The sequence below is a fragment of the Oncorhynchus mykiss genome, chromosome 14 (genome assembly GCF_013265735.2).
Source record: "Oncorhynchus mykiss isolate Arlee chromosome 14, USDA_OmykA_1.1, whole genome shotgun sequence".
Classification (NCBI taxonomy): Eukaryota; Metazoa; Chordata; class Actinopteri; order Salmoniformes; family Salmonidae; genus Oncorhynchus; species Oncorhynchus mykiss.
In genome coordinates, this window is record NC_048578.1 from 4,860,834 (window position 1) to 4,880,956 (window position 20,123).

General features: G+C 47.8%; 1 protein-coding gene across 3 annotated transcripts; it reads right to left on the reverse strand.

Moving 5' to 3' along the window:
• Window positions 1-320: 320 nt before the first annotated feature.
• On the reverse strand, window positions 321-19,682 carry LOC110488590 (lysine-specific demethylase 3B). Of its 3 annotated transcripts, none has more exons than XM_021560855.2 (24): window positions 19,067-19,681; window positions 13,791-13,967; window positions 12,531-12,644; window positions 12,336-12,441; window positions 11,971-12,095; window positions 11,783-11,851; window positions 10,927-11,643; window positions 9,459-10,815; window positions 8,965-9,172; window positions 8,516-8,730; window positions 8,271-8,423; window positions 7,667-7,774; window positions 7,217-7,344; window positions 6,753-7,077; window positions 6,344-6,615; window positions 5,797-6,063; window positions 5,385-5,556; window positions 5,066-5,287; window positions 4,719-4,838; window positions 3,825-3,848; window positions 2,299-2,438; window positions 1,807-1,983; window positions 1,443-1,577; window positions 321-1,223 (listed from the first exon to the last, which is right to left on the reverse strand). In XM_021560855.2, the coding sequence occupies exons 1-24, from the start codon at window positions 19,280-19,282 to the stop codon at window positions 1,143-1,145; spliced, it is 5,628 nt and encodes a 1,875-aa protein (XP_021416530.2). In that variant the 5' UTR covers window positions 19,283-19,681; the 3' UTR covers window positions 321-1,142. The 3 variants fall into 3 exon arrangements, with proteins under 3 accessions (XP_021416530.2, XP_021416531.2, XP_021416532.2); XM_021560856.2 differs by having other exon boundaries at window positions 6,753-7,074; window positions 19,067-19,680; XM_021560857.2 differs by lacking the exon at window positions 3,825-3,848 and having other exon boundaries at window positions 19,067-19,682.
• Window positions 19,683-20,123: the final 441 nt, after the last annotated feature.

The window sequence follows — 20,123 nt, forward strand, 5'->3', positions numbered from 1 at the left end:
CCTTATTGCTGTTATCACTTTCAAATTTAGACTCATGCAGGTGAGGCAGGAGGCATAAGAACACTGGGTAGTGGCCTAGGGTGGTCTAGCGATCTAAGCCGCTGCCTCCGATAACATATACTGCTGCAGCATGCGTAAAAATCCATCCAAAACATGTGGAGTGGAACTGCAAAATTGTTTTTTTTTTAATGAGCTAAATCATGCTGATGCGTTATATGGACATATTGTTTACATAATCTTTAGCACCTGATACATACAAGTTACAATGTGAAGACATGTAACAGTTGTTCAACAATTGAGTTCAATGACACACAAAGTTGTATAAATCACCTGAAATGACCAGTAGATTTTATTTGTTGTGAACTTTATTTTGAAAAATCAAACAGACTGCTACGATCATCAACATATATATTGATACACTGTTAACGGCCAGTAGTTTCTGTTCAGTTGGAATCGTGATTCTTTTACAACGTTTTGAAGTCTGCAGTTCATCCATGCAAACCTTGGGACAACAAAGATGACCAAATAAATGGAGACATTTCTCTAAGCCACTCTCTGTCAAGCATTCAAAAAGCCAATACTCTGAATTATCCTCCGGTGTATAAAAGAAAACATGTTTAAGAAGTCCTTGCTTTTAATTAAAAATAAGACAACTAAAAATAAAAAAAACTTTGGTCTAGTTCACTTCGATGCTTGTTACTTGCACAAGTCTCAATTCCACCACTAAAGATTAAAACTTCAACAAAAAAATATCTAAAAACAAGTGAACCCTCTCTTCTAAGGAAGAATAATAATATCAATGGTTGTCGCAAAAGGAAACATAGCCCAGTGCTCACATCTAGTCAGACGCTACACAGATGCTGAACCGCCTCACGTCACATGCTCTCCTCTTCCACACACACAAACAGGACACACTGACCTTAAATACAGAGTTAATCAGAAGTGAATTGGAAAACAACTAAGACGTGTAGAGCATGTCGTGTAACAGCGATGATGTAGTACTGCCTTTATCCAAGCGCTGACTATAGACCCCCCCTCCCCCACACACAAAATAAGAGAGTTGTGAGCACATCACCGTGCCTCTCTGCACACAGACCTCTACTCTATAACTGCAGCTTGTGTGTGTGTGTGTTTAGCGGGCACTAAGAGCGTGCTAGCTTGGGTTCGTGGGCCCTCAGTGTTCCCACAGCGTCCTTTACGGCATGGTAGATGATGTTCTTCACCTAGAGAACAGAGATCAAAATTCCCGTCAGAATTGCAATTGTACCACAATATATGTTACTGATTGTTTTAGCTGATTGATCAACCGATTCCACCCTTCTCTCAAATAATTGGCCTATACTATAGTGGAGTCAGTTATAAGTGCTCTACTTTTGACCAGAGTCAAAACTAGTGCACTACATAGTGAATAGGGTGCCATTTGGGAGGCGGCCGAAGTGTACCTGCAGCTTGTCCTCGTGGTTGGAGTGTGTGGTGGATAGGTGTCTGAACTCCTGGGTCAGTCTGAAACAGTGCTTCACATGCTCAGGGGACACAAAGTCCTCTGCCACCTTGATACAGCTGTACAGGTTATGCACCTTGGGGGCACATGAGAGAGGAGAAAGAGGCGAGTGTGTGATTTGTCTGTTTGAGAGTGCGAGTTGGCGAGAGAGAGAATGTGTGAATGAAAAGAAAAGCAAGAGTATAGACATCATATAGCTAAAAAGGGATAACATAAGGGTACGCTATGCCCCTATGTAACCATTAAACAACACAAAAAGTCTCATTCTCAATCTCGACTGGTACGTCCAGTGTTTCCCCTAGTACCTGGTGGGGAGCCCCGGCGGGGATGAAGACAGCATCTCCCAGGAACTGTACGATGGCCCAGCCCTGCACGCCGTACTCCTCGTACAGCCTCCTGCGCAGCACCCCGTCCAGGTACCAGCTCTGGTCATGGATAGGGTCGTGGTCCGGAGGGTTCTCCTGGCCCTGCTCCTCACCCACCTACCACAGTCAAAGGATAAGAAGATATGGTAAATCATAGTAACATGGTATGGTATATCAGAGAGACAATGTCTACATCCAAAATGGCACCCTAATACCTATATAGTGCACTACTTTTCATCAGAGCCCTATTGGCCCAAACGTAGCACACCTGTAATAGGTAATAGGGTGCCATTTGAGACTGATTTTATCGTGGGAACAGTAGAACTAAAGAAGTCCAGCCACCATTTTCAATTCTTTCCTGAAATAATGCATTGAAAGAAAATGAATGTGCATATTGACATTTCAAGGAATGTGGTGATGGTGAACCCTGACCTTGCGGAGCAGCTCCCGGATCTTCTCAGCGTCCTTGGCGGCGTAGATGTGCCACAGTGCCCCGGGCTTCTCCTTGGCCTCGTACACCCTCCTCTTGGTCATCTCGTCTACGTCACCCTCCTCGATGGTGCTCATCACCTCTGCGGGACCACACACAGAGAGAGACAGGGATGAGCAAACTCCAGCACCGGTCAGTCACTGACAGAGTCCATGTTCAAAGGGAATGATGTAGGAAAGAAGAAGTGCAACACTAAACATCAACAAAGCACATAAGTACCGCACACCTTCACATCCTACAGTTGTAGACACAGGAGGGAAAACACTACAATCCTTCTAATCTATACAAGTGCTCATTCACTACGTCGGAATCACGAGGCGCCATCTCAAACGACACCCGTTACCTATTCCCCTATGCAGTACACCATCTTCTGACCATAACCTTGTGGCCCCTAGTCAAAAGTAGCACACTACAGGAGGAACAGGAGGGATAGGGTGTAATTTGAGACACAAGCCTAGGTGAAGTGCTGATTCATCATCAGTCCTCCACAATCAGAGGGGCGCTCGGCTGGCAGGGGCAAATTGAATCTCCCTGTTATGACATCATTGTTGGCCAGTGGCAGCTCTGGGTTCAACCACAGAGGTTCCAAATGGCACCCTATTCCTTCTGCAATACACTACTTTTGTCAAAATGGGTACCATTTGGGATGCAATCAGAGTTGCTCATCATTTACTAATCAAGCAAACATTTAGGTGGCTAGTGATGAACAGGACTAAACAACACTAACGGAGCTACATGTTTTATTCAAATTCCGGTCAATTGGACAAATTATCCAGAGATTGCCATAGATCAAGTTGCCTGCGTGGAAGAGAGAGTGTGTGAGTGTGTGTATGTGTGTGTTCAATTGCTCTGACTTTGATCTCGGTTAGGCATAGAGTCCGGTACAGCTACATATGCTTGTCAAGGTGATGTGTGTTTACTTTATAATCTCTCCCCCCGCATCTCTCCTCTAGGAAGAGATCAGTCAGGGGGGAATGTGACTCCAAAAGATGGGTAGCTAGCAAGTTGCTGCTCTTTTCTCTCCTTGAGAGTCAGTGAACCTGTGCAAGGATACAGACAGTACCTACACCTTCATACATCTGGCCTTCCCAACAGTCAAGGCCAGAACACCAGTTGTCCCAGATAAACAGAAGATGTAATGCAAGGAAAGACTTACTAACATCTAACAGCATGAAAATAAAAAACAGCATAAAAGTTGTTGTGTTAAAAGGTTTTAAAAAACAGAGTTTGGCTGACTGACTATCAGAGCATTACTGAAGGTCAGCTCTACACTGGAGGGAAGAACGCAGGCAGACTCCACTCAGACCACAAATAAACCACAAACAGACAGATGAGCCACAGTAGTGTTCTGGCCCCAACCGCACAGGGAGAGGACATGAGGATGGGGGAGTGGGAGAAAGAGAGAAGGGAGAAGTTAGTCAAGAAAAAAAGGCATGCTAAGGAGGTGATGTCATAAAAATGCACAGACCTTTACATCCAGCGATATCCGTCTCTGTGAATGAGAAATTTGACCACAATCAACACGTGAGACCCATTAAAGAGCCTTTCCAGGGTCCTGTCCATTGATGCATGGGGAGGGGGGCTGGGTTAGCCTCGTTGGGCTTGTTTCACCAGAGTAGGACAGAAAACAGCATTTACCTTTTTTTTAATTTTATTAATAGGTCTCTACTAAGGTGCAGGTGCCTTAATATGCATTTATAATGTGTATGTCGTTGTTCCTCGTCTAGTCCTTCTAATCATTAATGATGCTAGTGTTGATATAATGTCCCAAGTTGGGATGAATAAAGTTATACTCTAGTCAGAGGCCTCTAGTAATATACAGCAAGGTGGGAATCCTAGGAAAGTCTATAGGAGTGACTGAAGACAGGCTTAAATTTAACATTTACACCATTATTTTGTCTCAATGCTGATGAATGGCTTCCTGTCCTTAGTTTCCAGAAACTGGAAATGCTGAATGGGACAGTAGAGGGCGTTTGATCTTTGTGTGAACCTATCCACTTTCCTATACAATACTTTGGAGCGCCTTTCAATTCCAATTGTACATGAGTGGGTCATTTCGGAGCCCATGTGGTTTTAACAGTTAACATATTTTTTGAAAGATTTTGCAAATTTTTTTTTGGGCCGTGCTTGCTGGGACTTGTAGTGCAGCGCGGACGGAATGGAAATGGGCCAAAATGAATTAAAAACCCAAATCATTGTGCGTGCCGGATTGAAATGTGTCACGGGCCTTGTGTTTGACACGTGGTTGAGTGGGATGTACGTCAACGCTGGAATGAGTCAGCTGTGCGAGTCAGTGTTGCTGTGAGTGTGTGTGTATTAAGTTCTGCTTCACTGTGCGAGTGTGTGTGTCGGTCCTACTCACCCTTGACGTGTTCCCCCTCTCCCTCGGGAATGCCCACGTACACCATGACGTTGACGGCATCAGACACGTCCAGATGCAGGTTGGTAGTGCCAACACTCCGGTCTTCGGTCTCGATCAGACCTGAGAGTGGGAGGGACGGAGAGAGAGATGGAAGGTGTGAGAGAAAGGGGGGGGGGGTGAAAAAGGTGTAATAGAAGGAAGCATGGAAAGTATCAAGAGGGAAGAGGTGAAAAAGAGAATATAAAAGGAGGAAATAGAAACAGAGATCAGAGACTGACATCCCTTTAAAAGAGTAAATGGGCTCATTCCTAATCTTGCATATTCTCCATCTCTGCCGTCTCTCTCACCGTAGGCATTGTACATCTTAGGCCCCAGGTCTGGCCTGACAAAGAAGTTGGGCAGGCGGGAGGCCAGGTTCAGACGGCCGTCTCGCTTCGTGTACTCTGGGAGGGGCAGGTTCTCCATCAGATCATCAAAGCGTGTAGGCATCATGTCTCTGAAGTCTTCTCCGGGAGGCCAGTCCTTCAGCTTCAGAACCATGGGCTGACCATCACTACCCTTCAGACGCTCTGGGGAGAGAGAGAGAGATAAGGCAAGATGAACGAATGAAAGAACAAATAAATGGTTGAATGAACGAACGGCTGAATGAACGATCCCGTTACTTACTGGAGATGACCTGGAAGCCGTCCCAGAAGTCACGGACCTTGACGTCAGAAATGATGGCACAGTTCCGACAGTTGACCAGGTCAACATCCTGGTCCCCAAACTCCTCACTGAAGGCCTCAGGTCGCCACAGACCCCCCTTCAGACGCTTATGGATACCAGACACCAGCACCGGCTGGAGAGAGGAGGGAAAGAGTTCAAACAGAATCATCATCACCTCATCTCTCACATTACACATCTCCCTCTTCCAAACTTCATCCCCAAATACTCTCACAGTCCATTTCCATCTTCCACACCACCAATTTACTCACACCGCCTTTGAACTACTCTTGGTGAGCACATATTTTTTTATTAAAAATCTGTATTTAAAAAAAGTATTTATCGCCTTTCTACCCCACAGAGAGGTCTCTCTCACCTGGCCCTGTTTCCAGCACTCTCTGAAGATCTTCCAGTTGTTGGTGTTGGAGGGATCCTGCAGGCAGAGCAGGCGTCCGTCACAGAGCCAGGAGTGGGAGGTGTGGGGGTCCAGCACGCTGAGGCCCATCACCCCGTCCCTGCGGCCCACCCCGCCCAGCTCGCTGCCCCCCTCGCCCGTACGACGGCCCTCCGCCTTCTTGGTCTCCACCACCGAGGCGATGATATGGTCCAGGAAGTTAGGCAGGCTGCCCTTCATCTTGTCCCCCTGAGAGAGGGAGGAGGGGTTATTCCTGCAGTCTAGGGCTCCCATAGGGCTCTGGTCAAAAGCAGTGCACTATGTAGGGAACAGGGTGTCATTTGGGACACATACTAGAACTGTGTGGAATCTAAGAATTCTGGAATGGTCCCCTGTAATGTAACGACATAATGACATATGTAAGCATTATGGCAGGATCCATATCTGGGCACTCTGACATTCTACATTTGAGCATTCTGAAAGTATCTAAATTCTCCTAGCTAACTGAGGAAAGCTGAGAGACACTCACAGCGGCTGAGGTGGAGAAGACTGAGGGGAAGGGTATTCCAGTGTCTCCGGGGGCCTGGGGGAGCCTCCCGGGGCCAGAGTTGAGCAGGTCTCGGAGGCTGGAGCCCTCTGGTTTGGGCTGGGTGTTGCTGGAGCCCAGCAGCAGGCTGTTGAACAGTTTAGGACTGGAGGAGGAAGAGGAGGAGGACGAAGGCTTGGACAGGGCGCTGAACGAGTCAAGGCCGAAGGGAGAACGCGTGTCCCGGCCCATCGCCGAGCGCAGCAACCCAGAGTCTAGAGGTGTGGAGAGGAGACGATGGTTAGAGATGGTCAAATCTAAACACATGTACGATACATTTAGAGAGTATCATTGAGAATATAAGTTAGGATTGAGACAAGAAGATGAAGTGAAAGAGACCTTTAGTCCTCACCTTTAGTGTCCTCCACCTTGGCTTTCTGAGTGGCCAGGTCTGCCAGCCAGTGCAGGGCGGTGGAGTTGCCCTCAACTGTGGAAGGGCGGGGGTCCTTGGGGGTGGTGGTCTGGGCAGAGTTAGGGGGGGCACTGGTACTGTTGGTGGAGTTAGTATCAACCCCTCCTCCTGCCGCCTCGGATGACATTGTGCTGGATGTAGGCTGTGTTTTGACCACTGTTGTCTCCCCCCCTTCGGGTTTAGGAGTGGTTGAACCCGCTGGCCCCCCACCACCTGTGATTGGTCCACTACCACTGCTCCCTATGCTGGAGGACACTGCAGACTGCTGGGACAACAATAAGGAACATTTTACTGCATTCTAATGAAGCCCTTGACAAGCAATATGTAAAACAAGTGAAAACCATATGTGGATGGTAGAAATGTAAAATATTGATCTTGGTCACAAAAAAGTGGTGGTGCAGTACCTGTGAGATGCCGTTGGGGGCACTATGGCGCACTAGGGGCCTGTGGTGCCGGCTGGTGCAGGGGCAGTTTGCCTTGATGCCCCATTTGCCCCGGGCTGAGTGCACCATATCCCCTATGTTATAGAGAGCTGAGGGAGAGGGACTGAAATGTCAATATGGGACACTCTTATGGAAATACACAACATAATAATTGGATGGTGTAGTTAGGGCTGGGAGTTTGTCCAGACCATGTGACATGAGCAGGAAAGACTCCAGGCCCCAGTTCTAGGCCCAATCCTATGAGGATTTGATTGGTATAAGGAATGTGGTGAAAGTTCTACTTAGCCTATCAGAGGGCAAGGTGGAGCTGTTACCATATTGCTTACAACTGTCAAATCCTCTCTGACATCCACAAGTGCTTAAGGGTCCATTTGGCCCCTAGGCTTCTACAGGTATCCTGCTCCATGTTACCTGTTCCAGGTATGATCTGTGTGGGCATGAGGCTCTGGGGCTCGTGTCTCTGGCCTTTGACACACTTCAACCAGGAGAACACCTCGTCATCAGGCCCCTCGTCCACCTCTGAGAGACAAAAACAGGAAGGGTCATTTATAAGGGGCTCTGCACTGCAGCAGACCCATTGCTTCCAGCCACTCTGGGTATACAGTGGGGGTTGGGTTGTTCATAAATACAAAAATGTCCATTCCCTGTAAGTTAATGGACAATAAAGTACATTTTATACCGATTCTTTAACAATTTAGCAGCAGCTATATCTTTACTACTTCAAAACAAACATCACTGAAAGACCACTCAATGTTACCCCAGCCCGTCCCTGTGTGTTGAGTCTATGGTGGCAAAATTCCGGTAACTTCCCCCAACGTTCCCCAGCATTTCAGAAATCCTAGTTGGAATATTCTCAGATTTGCTGCTTATTCCCTTGGAATTCCAGGAATCTTCCATCCAGGATATGTGGAAAACCAGAGAATTTCGGGAAAGTGACCGGAATTTTGCCACCCTAGTTGAATCTCACACATTCTGTATGTTCTCTGGATTCTATATGGAATTCTATGACTCTCACCCTCCAGAGGGCGGTTCCTCCGTTGCCGGTAGCAGTCCAGACACACTCCGAAGCCACACTTCCTGCAGACCCAGTGGATGTTGAAGAGAGTGGTCTCACACACATCACACATCTCCCTGACGCCGCGCACCGCCCGCTTCCACGCCACTTTCTCTGTAGGACACAGACAGATTAGGCCCGGGTCAAAAGTATTGCACTATTAAGGGAACAGGGTGCCATTTTGGACGCAGACTAAGAGCACTCACGGTGAGGCTCGACCATCATCATGGCCTCCTTCTCAGACATGACGAGCTGACAGAACTGGTCTCCCACGTTGGCCAGGATGTACTTTGAGGTGTCCAGGTCCAAGCCCTCCTGTACGGACGGCGAGGGAAGCCACAGCCCCATGGCCATGGCGTCGCTCTGCTGGGGGCTCAGGAAGCCCTCCACACGCAGGATGCCCTTACGCGTGAACGCCAGCCTGGTTAGGAGGCAAAGGTCAGAGGTTGGAGGACAGAGTAGTGGAGGACGCGTGGAAGAGTAGAACATGTTGGATTCTAATTGAGGTTGATGAAATGACCAATATTCGCCTTCGCATTCCTTGTAAGAGGATACACACCATCGCCATTTCTCACTCACACACACACAGTGCTTGGACAAGCACACACGTGAGAAAACACAGTCTTTGGTACACAGACAAGCACACAGACGGTACCTGCGAAAGTGGAAGAAGCGGCAGGCCACGTTGGGGTCGTCGTCGTCAGGCTCCTGCTCCCGGTACTTCCTGTAGCGCTCCATGCGACACTCGCGACACTTGTGGAGGTGGGGCGCCACGTTGATACAGGAGCCGTCCTGCAGGAACGACTCTCCTGATTGCTTCAGACGACGCACCTTGGTCACGTCCTTCAGCACTGACTGGCCCACTGGAAAAAAGACCGAAGAGTTATAATTAGGATATGAAGCGATTACAAAACAATGCAATGACAACCTATTCATCAAAGAGTGTAGGAAAGGATAATGGAATCATTAGGGAAGAGTTGGTCAGCAACTTTTCTTTACCATCAATCTTGCTAATGTTTCATGACCCTGACCACAATCTAACTTGCCTCAACATTGACGAATAAAATGTTGTGAATGATTGGGAAACGCATTGACGTACTGTAGGAATACTTTATTATCAGAGCCCTATCCCGAGGCTCCAGGTCTTACCTTTGAAGGGCTTGTTGCGTGGCCGGCTCTTGGCTACCCCGGGGCCTTTACCCTTCTGCAGTAGCATGGCTCCCTCCTTGACAGGCCCCGGGAGGCCCCCAGGGACCTGCCCTCTCTCCAGCCCCTCCTCAGTCTCACTCAGGTCTGACAGGTCGCTGTTATCGCTGGAGTCAGAGTCACGTTTAGATATCTGGCCTCGCTCCTCCAGGGCAAACTTCTGGGCCTGGACCTGGTCAAATGGCATGGGCGCATCCTCACCACTCCCCCCAGGGACAGCGCTCCCAAACATGGGGTAGCCCGAGGTGGAGCTAGGCCGGTCATCCAGAGACCCACCCTCAGCTGAGGAGCCCTGTTCCCCTGTGGAGGCGCCCTCCCTGGGCTTGGAGGGGGCATCAGACTGGGGCCTCTGTATGAAGGCAGGTCCTGGGGCTGGGGAGGAAGAACTGGAGGCAGCAGCGCCTGAGAGGGAGGCAAAGGGGGAAGACAGGATGCCCTTGGGCGGCTCGGACATTGTAAATAGGTTGGGTTTGCTCTCCGAGGCAGTGGCAGGGCCCAGGGTCTCAGGCTCCAGAGGGGATGGTTTGCCACTGAAGGGACTGTGGGAGAGCTTCTCTCCATAGGCCAGGAAGGGGTTGGAAGGCTCCTTGGAGCCCTGGAGGAACAGGTTCTGGTGGCTTTCTGTCTTGGTGCTGAAGCCACCCACCGCGCCACCGTTAGTGCCACTCCTGTTAGCACCACCCAGAGATCCAGAAGCCGGAGCCAGGGGGGTGCCGATCGCAGCCATTCCCAGAACAGAGCTCCTCATCCCCCCAGAGCCGCCGCTGAAAGAAGACGAGAGCTTGTCCGCTCCGAAAGGCTTGTTGAGCACTCCGTTGCCTGCCGGCTGGGTCTCAGGCACTTTGGACTGCTCTTTGAGATGAGCTGTAGCTGAGCCAAACAGGCCAGTTGAAGCGGGGGTTAGAACAGTCTTTTTGAGTCCCTCTGTGGAGGCGGAGGGCTTGAACAGGCTAGGAGGCTCCATACTCAAGCTCTCTGACACTGCTGTGAAGTAGTTGGTGTCTTTAGCCTGGCTCTGACCCAGGCCTGAAGTCTGGTTCTGATTAGAACCACCAGGGTTCTGGCCAGTCTTCTGACTCATACACTGGAAGAATAAGTTCTGGTCTTGCTGCTGCGGTTGGGCTTCGTTGTTCTTGGCGCCTCTGAAGGAAAAGCCGAAGGGTCCAGGGGTGTCCTGGGAGACTGACGCTGTGTTGGAGGAACCGTTGGTCTGGGAGCTTACCTCTCCGAACACAGAAGCACCAGCAGGCTTGGACTGAGGCAGCCGGAACCCAGCCGCAGCCAGGATGGGCTTAGAGCCCTAAAGAAGCAGGATAAGGAAATAGCATATTAGTGAAAACAATTATAGTTTGTAATTACAGTGTTACTACACAGGTTAAGAGTAAAGTCACGTTAAGTGTTACTAATTCACCTCCGTCTGGTTGGGTGGTCCTGTCCAGGCGGTTAGTTTGGGGCTGAAGCACAGGGGGGCAGCGAGGGCCACGCTGGGGGCACTGCCCTGCGATGGGGACGAGATGGTCACCGGGCCGGGGGACACCAGGGCAGCCGTCTTGGGGTAGGTAGACTGGGATGGCTCCTCGCTCTCTGTGGTCAGGGCTACTGGGGAAGGCTTGGAGGCCGGAGCTCCAGGGACCAGGCTGGGCATCTGGCCCAGAGAGGGGAAGGAAGTGTTGGAGAATGGGGAGGGGGCTGGTTTGAGGGGGGGTGGGGTGGGGGTGACTGTAGTGGTCGAGTCAGCAGACCCCTGTCTGTCCTGTGTGGAGAGGGAGCGTCCGTTTTCCTTGGGGTACCGCGGCGGAGCTTTTGATTGGTCCATGTGGGAGGAAATGCTGTTCGGGGTGGCGTGACCTTGTGTGACTTCAGAGGAACTGCTGTTATTGTTGATAGTGCTGTTCACTCTGCCTCCTCCACCCACTCCGTCTTCTCCTCCGGTTGCTACCTCCTCACCCCACGTCACCATCCCCTTGGTGGAGCTGCTCCCGTTCTGTCCCTCCGCTGCTCCCTCTCCCGCCCCCTTAAAACGCTTCAGAGTCACGTCCTCCTCGCCTTCCGACGATGTCCTCCGTCTACGGCCGCTCTCGCCCTTCACGCCATCGCTCTCCTTCCTCCGCCGAGCATTCCTCCCGTTCTGACCACGGAGAGGAAGGAGCCATGTAAAAAGGATGAGGAAAATGCACACTCAAACAAGTCGACCAACAAAAGCACAAGTATTTTGGGAAAAAAAGCAAGGGAGGGAGGAATAGGAGTGCATACTTTATCCAACTTACCTCATCAAAGTGATCTTCAGCTAGTATTACGTGCATTACCCGAGGATCCACCACCTGGGTTTCCTCTCCCTAGAACACAATAATAACACTTAGCTAACAGCTGTCAACACCTCCGCCATATTACCTAACATCTAAAAAGGTACTACGAAAGGCACATCCAGGCAGTGTGTGTGTGTGTGTGTGTGTACCTGGTCCATGGTGATCTCCATGATGTGCGAGTTGGGGTCGTGCCGAGAGACCAGGCCCAGGGCCCAGTGCTCGTCAAACTCACACTGGTAAACCTGAACCCTCCTGCCCTGGATTGTGTAGGAGCCTGGAGAGACAACACAACCAACAGGACAAGGCTCAAAGACCCGTGGAGTAGCGCACCAGAAGGATATTATGGAAGGAGTGAAAAGTGAGAAGACGGTAAGAGAAGAGGTTTGAGAAGGCCAGTATTGAGAACTGCAGTGTAGGAAAACATGGGTGAGCAATGAAAAGGCAGGAGGAAAGTCAAAGTACACAGCACAATAGGTTTCCATTCATTCCAGAGATAAGTCTAACAAAGACTCACCCTTCCTGAGGATCTCCTGCAGCTCAAAGTCACTGTGCCAGCTGGACACCGCAGCCTGCAGAGATGGCTGCTCCAGCAGGAGAGAGTGTCCCACGTCTTTCTCTACCTACAGAGCAAGACAAAATTCACAGAGTGATACCACACACACACTTCAAATGAAAGTTGACACACACACACAACCTTGAGTAAACCCACCTCAAATCTCTGGAGTGAATTCCCGTCAGGGAGGAAGTCGAGGGTTCGGTTCCCAAAGAATTCCACAGGGACCAGGGAACCCAAACCCACACGGTCCACTAGAGACCGGAACGCCTAGCGGGCGAAGAGGAACATCGTTAGGTAAAGAACCACTAACTGAGCGATATTACGTAGGCGAGCATTCCTATCTTTTTTATTATTTTCCCCCCCACCTTTAGTTAACTAGGCAAGTCAGTTAAGAACAAATTCTTATTTTCAGTGACGGCCCTAGGAACAGCGGGTTAACTGTTCAGGGGCAGAACAACAGATTGTTGCCTTGTCGGCTCAGGGATTCGATCGTGCAACCTTTCGTTTACTAGTCCAACGCTCTAACCACTAGGCTACTCTGCCGCCTCTGTTAATTGGTGGAGTGGCCGGAGAATGATCTCTAATCTTATCCTCTGGCAAAGCATGAGGGAGCCCGTTGAGCTGTTTTTCTACTGAGAGGAGCAGCAGGTTGCTGCGTGTGTTCTTCTTATGTAACGGTAACAGGTCCTCCAGACATCCCTTGCTGGGACAATTGCATTTCCACAAGCTGGCCTGGCCTCACTTCAAGATGCAGGTGTGCCTCAGGGAGTGTGAGAGGAGAGTCACATACATCATACATGCACCCTCTGAACTAACCTTAAAAGGAGAGTGTAGTACCTATTTCTCCATGCCAGACACGCATACAATAGTAGCTAAGAGCACCCCAAGAAAACATTCCCAAATTACAACTACTAAAATCAATCGTTATAATATTATGTTGTTCTAAAAGTTAGGTTTGAGGTTCTCCAAATCAGCTCTTACTTCGGGAAACAATGCCACTTCGGAACCAATGTATATTAGTTAATATACAGCACCAACTACATAAATATCTGTTATGGTCCATTATTTGCTACCAGGACTTTAACCCTATTTTACAGCCCATGACCTAATAGTCTCCCCCAATAGATGTGTTTGTAGGTGACCTCCCAGTATGCTGTTGGCAACTGGTTCAGATTAGTTGCTCAGCTGTGGTTCAATGTATTTTAACGATCCCAGAGCTAGCACACCTGATTACATTTGTCAACAAATCATCAAGTCCTTCAATTGATGAATCAGGGGAGGTAGTTCAGGGCTACAACAAAATTGTGAAACTTCTGCAGGGTCAGAGAGGAGAGGATTGAAAACCCCTGGCGTGGCTCAGTGTTACAGTCCAAACATTATTTGGTAAACCCTAAGCCAGAGGTGGCTACTCACCAGGGCAGGCCAGGCTGTCCCAGGGGCTCCTCCAGCTGCAGGGTGGTTCTGGTTGGGGTCGCTGCTGCGGTTAGCCCAGACGATGGAGGACTCGACCAGTACAGCTCTCACCTCCTCCCCGTACACCTGTACCCAGGACCGCCTGCGCCACGCACAGTCCTCAAACTCCACAAACACCTACAGGACAGGGGGGGGGGGGAGTGGTGCCATTTCTGTAAGACTAGCTATATTAACGTAGGCTCAGTGTCGTGTTAGGAGTATATTTTCAAAAGAACAGAGGTAAGACAAAACACTGACAACATTGGACTGATGGGAGAAAAGCAGCCACGGACAGAGTCAGCAGGATAGGCCTTGTTAGGATCATACACAGTCAGCAGAGCCCGGGCAGCACTAATGACTCAAACACAGCACGTCTACTCCTCAAAGTCTGGGCAAGGCACCATCTCTCTCGGGAAGAGCAGTCAATTATTAGAAATAGGCAAGACAATTCAAAAACGGTCTGACTTTCTCATTTACCCCTCAATGTCAATAAGTAGCCTAGTGCGACATTATTGATGAGAGGATTACAGTGAGTATAGTTAAATGCACACAATGCGATTGTGAATAGTCAGACTAATATAATAGTTTGATTTAAACATTTCGATGCTTTGCAAGAACAATTCTCTAATAATCCTGTTTACATGGACACATCTGAAATCAAATCAAAGTTTATTGGTTGCGGCGTTATAGCAGTGCAGCGAAATGCAGCGAAATGCTTACAATGAAAATGTAAAGAAAAATATTGTAAAAAACAAAAACAGCAAGTAATCAAGAATGAACAACCCAAATAGCACTGTAGCAGTATCAACATGCAATCTATATATAGTGCATATATAGTGCCCCCCCCCCCCCCGTCTACACACAATACCCCATAATGACAAAGCAAAAACAGGGGTTTAGACATTTTTGCAAATTTATACAGAACCAGTCAAAAGTTGACACAGCGCTAAAGTTGACACAGTGGTCTAAGGCGCTGCATCGCAGTGCTAGCTGTGCCACCAGAGACTCTGCGTTTGAGCCCAGGCTCTGTCACAGCCAGCCACGACCGGGAGGTCCATGGGGCGATGCACAATTGGCCTAGCGTCGTCCGGGTTAGGGAGGGTTTGGCCAGTAGGGATATCCTTGTCTCATCGCGCACCAGCAACTCCTGTGGTGGGCCGGGCGCAGTGCACACTAACCAGGTCGCCAGGTGCACGGTGTTTCCTCAAAACTACTACATGATTCCATTTCATTTGTGTTATTTCATAGTTGATGTCTTCACTAGTATTCTACAAATATAGAAAATAGTCAAAATAAAAACCCTGGAATGAGTTGGTGTCCAAACTTGTGACTGGTACTGTATCTCTGCAGATGCTCTCAAGCCCTGTCAGGTTGGATGTGGAGCGTCGCTTCACATCTATTTTCAGGTCTCTCCAGAGATGTTCGATTGGGTTCCCGTCCGGGCTTTGGCTGGGCCACTCAAGGACATTCAGAGACTTGTCCTGAAGCCAAGACAACGCAGGGGTGGCTATGTGCTTAGGGTCGTGAAAAAAGTCAAGGGGTCTGAATACTTTCCAACTGAACTGTGTATGTACACCAGGCAAATTTACACAAGACAAACTAAAAAAATGATATGTACACCAGTAGATATATTAGTGAGCTATATCACGAATCCAGTATAAATAAATAAGCGGTGTGTATAAACAGAAACTAAAATACAAATGTACGTAACAGAAATATTAGAATAGACTGTCAGGGATATTCAAATACACAATGTGAAACATTAAGTGACCAGTGGTTCAATGTCTCTAACATGGGACAGCAGCATTGGTTGCATGTGTGTGTTCATGGGGTGTGTGTTGTGTGAGTGAGTGTGCGTTGCCTGGTGGACAGCTAGTGAATAGAAGGTGTTTAGTCTCTCGGTCTTGGCTTTGATGCACCCGTACTGTCTGTCTGTTGGATGGCAGCCGAGTGAACAGTCGAGGAACAGTCTTCTTTGCCTTAGACACTGGGTGTAGTCAATGTCCTGGAGGGCAGGCAGCGTGGCCCCGGTGATGTTTTGTCAACAACACTCTCTGGAGAGCCATGTGGTTGAGGGCGGAGCAGTTACCGTACCTGGTGTTGATGCAGCCCAAAAGAATGCTCTCAATGGTGCATCTGTTGAACTTTGCGAGGGTTTTAAGGCGTCAGCATACTTTGGTTCAGCTGGCGCCTAGCTGAACTTGGCTAGGTGAACCCGAACGAGTGTGCTCGCAAGACCTTCAAGTGAGAAACTAGAAAAAATAAGCAATAGTACTTTGTCCAACTTGAGACGATATAGCCAGAATACACTTCTTCAAAAGTCATAATTAATCTAGACAACGCAAGAAATCTGCCATTCATTTTGATGTTTTTCCAGAGGAGACCTTAGTCGCGCAATTTTACATCTAACTAAGATGTTTGGTGCAGTATTTCTCAACAAAAAAAAAAATGAATGAGAACAAACACCTCATTGAAGAATCCCTTCTGTCGACCAATCCCAGACGAAAGGAGCGTAGCCCCATAATACTACCCACCACTGAGACCTGTATGCTCTCGTTGGTTGGCCCTCGCTTCATATTCGTCGCCAAACCCACTGGCTCCAGGTCATCTATAAGTCTTTGCTAGGTAAAGCTCCACCTTATCTCAGCTCACTGGTCACCATAGCAGCACCCACCCTCCAGCAGGTATATTTTACTGGTCACCCCAAAAGCCAATTCCTACTTTGGCCGCCGTTAATTCCAGTTCTCTGCTGCCAATGACTGGAACGAATTGCAAAAATCACTGAAGCTGGAGACTCATACCTCTCTCACTAACTTTAAGTATCAGCTGTCAGAGCAGCTCACAGATCACTGGACCTGTACATAGCCCATCTGTAAATAGCCCAGCCAACTACCTCATCCCCATATTGCAAATATATATATATTTTTTCACTTCTTTGCACCCCAGTATCTCTACTTGCACATTCACCTTCTGCACATCTATCGCTCCAGTGTTTAATTGCTAAATTGTAATTACTTCGGCACTACGGGCTATTTATTGCATTACCTCCCTAATCTTACCTCATTTGCACACACTGTATACAGATTTTTCTATTGTGTTATTGACTGTACGTTTGTTTATTCCATGTGTAACTCTGTGTTGTTGTTTGTCGCACTGCTTTGCTTTATCTTGGCCAGGTCGCAGTTGTAAATGAGAACTTGTTCTTAACTGGCCGGCCTACCTGGTTAAATAAAGGTAAAATAAAAAGATGTCTGCTTGCCTCGAGAGAAAAATGCTGCGCAAGAACAGCCCCCCAAAAAAACTTGCCTAAGACCAAAAACATTGGCACAATATATCCATGAACTGTTCCGGATGGAAAGCATGCTGAATTTGAGCCATTTAAAGTTGTAGAAACTCTGTTGCACCTTCTTCACCACAATGTTGGTGTGGCAAGACCACTTCAGGTCCTGAGGGATGTGGAACTTGAAGCTTTTGACCTGATCTACTGCAGCCATGGTCGATGAGGATGGGGGGCACGCTCCCTCTTCGGTCTCCTGTAGTCCACAATAAGCTCTTTCGTTTTGTTGATATTGAGGGAGAGGTTATCAGGCTACTTGATCTGACTTTGATAAATGCAGAAAATCACCATTCAAATAAATATTCTACCACAGACCATGTTATTTTTGTGAAGACTATTTGATTGAGTTCAAAAACATAGTTTAGATGTCAAAACTATTTCTAAGATAAATACTTTGAGTTTATCTGAACTCACATCACTCGTGTAAAAGCAGGAAGCCTGCGCTGCTTGTGCTAGCACGTGCTGAGCAAATACTCCATGGTAACTTGGATTAAGGCATTTAAATGCCCTTATTATTCTAAAGATTGCGCAGAACACCAAGTGGTTTAATCGGAGTATGCTTACTTCGATTATAACCTTAGTACACCGATTAAGATAAGCAGAGTAAGGTGTTAACATGACTAATGCCATACTCTGCCTACAACCATAATCAGTTTAATATCAAATTATTAGTGTGCATGTAAACATACTCGGTGTGACAATGGATTGCATTTATATGGGCTAATGCTCTACTCTAGGTCTCAAGGCAGGGGCAAGATATATTTGTCAGCAGAAGTCCATTTTAAATGTGAAACTTGCTGACTCACTCAGCATACAAGCCCAACTTGGACAGCCTTGTGAATTTGAACTGTATGGTTCTGTGAGAGGAGAAACAAGTGCTGTGATTTGAAGAATGCCCTCCTACCAAGACCAGATAACCTGCACATAAGACATTGCATATAGACATTATGATGATCAACACATAGTCCATGCAAAAGCAAAATCATACAGACATATTTACATACAGTAACATATCTCCTCCCAAGAGAAACAAGAACAGGAGTGGAGAGCACTGAGCGGTGTCTGTAGTTACTATTGGCACGAGTTTAAAAGCCTATTTCCCAAAAATGGTCCTGGAGACTTCTTTGAAAGCTGAATAAACTACTCCAACCAACACCTGTCCCTTTCTAAAAATCTGGATTTGACCATTGCTTTGGTACAACAACCAAAAAAGACACCTGACATCATTTATCCTCTGTAATTCTAGTTATGGATTGCATGCCTTGTAATCAATCATAGGATGCATCATCAAGTCAGACAGCTTTTTCAGATGTATTTATACTCTCAACCGCAGAATCTTCTAGCTACATCATCCACATTGATCAGTGGAATGATAGGAACACATAAGGGGTCACGCAATTACGAAAAATGCCTTGTGAAAAATATGCACTTGGTATCATGACGTTGAAGATAATGCACGCAACAAATTACACCTAACTATGTAGGCCTAACGTTAGCTGTATCACCATCAATATCTACATTCAGTCATTTGAGGCTAACAAATCTAATACACCGAAGTTCACATTTTAATGAGGCTATGCCTATTGCACATGAATTTCATTCTGGAGACTACGCTAAAGTTGGCTAGCAAGCTAACTAAGTTAAAAAATCTGTCGAAGGCCCAAAATCCCCGGGCTAAATTACGGGGATAGTGGCTATCTGGCAAGCGCAACACAGCGGCACGGTTGGCTAGCTTTCGCTATTCACAATGTGTTAGTTGGCTCACATAACTTAAACGGACCATTAATTATTTGTATGCTTTCTCTTTTCAGTTTCGTTAAATACGTAGCTAGCTAGTTAAATCATGCGTTTAGCTTGTTAGCTAGCTAACGGTAGTTTTTATTCACATGAAAACACTGACCGTCAGCCCCGCAGCTGCTGCTGTTGTTGTTGTCGCCTCTCCTCCGCTCACCTCTACCCCTGGGCTGGCCAACCCTATGACGCTGACCGCCCGGACGGTCCCCCGGAGCCAGTCACGAGTCCAGGCGGCCTGTTCCACTTCGGATCCGGCTGCGGACCTGCCATCGTTGAGGAGCAGCAGAAGTCGCTTCCCAATCAGTTCAAGAGAGTCTCCCATATTTAGTTAGCCACTGTGAATTGCAGGAGCAACTTCCTTCGCATATATTTCTGTTGGGAACTCCGATGCACTTAGCTAACGTTAGCTAGCCAGCCAGTTAGCCAGGTTAAATCGGCCTAAAATAAGTGACAGATTTAAACCTCAACTACCGCAACTTTGCTGCATGCACCGGAGTCCCCTCTTCCGTAGGATGCACGGGAAAATACGGCGGACCAAGTCACGCCACAAATAGAGAAGTACCGAGATGTTATTGTCCGCAAAACCGCTATCCCGCTCTATCCGCCATTGAGGCTTGCAATTGCAAAAATCAAACACACTCCTCCTCGAACGAGCTACAAGGCTCCACTGCGGAGATAGCTAGCGGGCGTGTGAATTGCAACAGCGACTTATGCTGGCTCATCGGTGTACTACACAGAACCCGTTCAATCTGGAATGCCAAATAACAGTGTCTGGATATCTGAAAAAAATACAGTTGGCCTAAATGGAAATCCATTTAGGGCAAAAACGACTTTTGCTCGGACACCACAGATATGCTGTATACTCAGCACAATGCAGATACACACATCATTTAGTAGCAGTAGCCAATTCTTCCCCATATGCTCTCCTTCATACAAACGGTATCTAACCATTTTGTTCACAGTCTATCTACTGCATGCATTTTAGTCTTGGATTTGAATCATACCGGTTGGAGATGATATGACTTTGAAACTGTATTAATTCACTGAGCTGTATGGACCTCCCAGTCTGCTGACGTCATCATTTAGGGGCCCCATAAATCTGTGAGACCAGAACAAACCATAGAACTAGTTCTACTACCATGAAGCACCTCTTGTGTGCACTC

Coding starts and splice junctions, on each gene's coding strand:
- LOC110488590 (XM_021560855.2), bottom strand. CDS start 19,282: ATGGGAGACTCTCTTGAACTGATTGGGAAGCGACTTCTGCTGCTCCTC. Junction 13,968..19,066: donor CAGCAGCTGCGGGGCTGACG/GTCAGTGTTTTC, acceptor CCTGTCCTGTAG/GTGTTTGTGGAGTTTGAGGA. Junction 11,852..11,970: donor TGGAGATCACCATGGACCAG/GTACACACACAC, acceptor ATTGTGTTCTAG/GGAGAGGAAACCCAGGTGGT.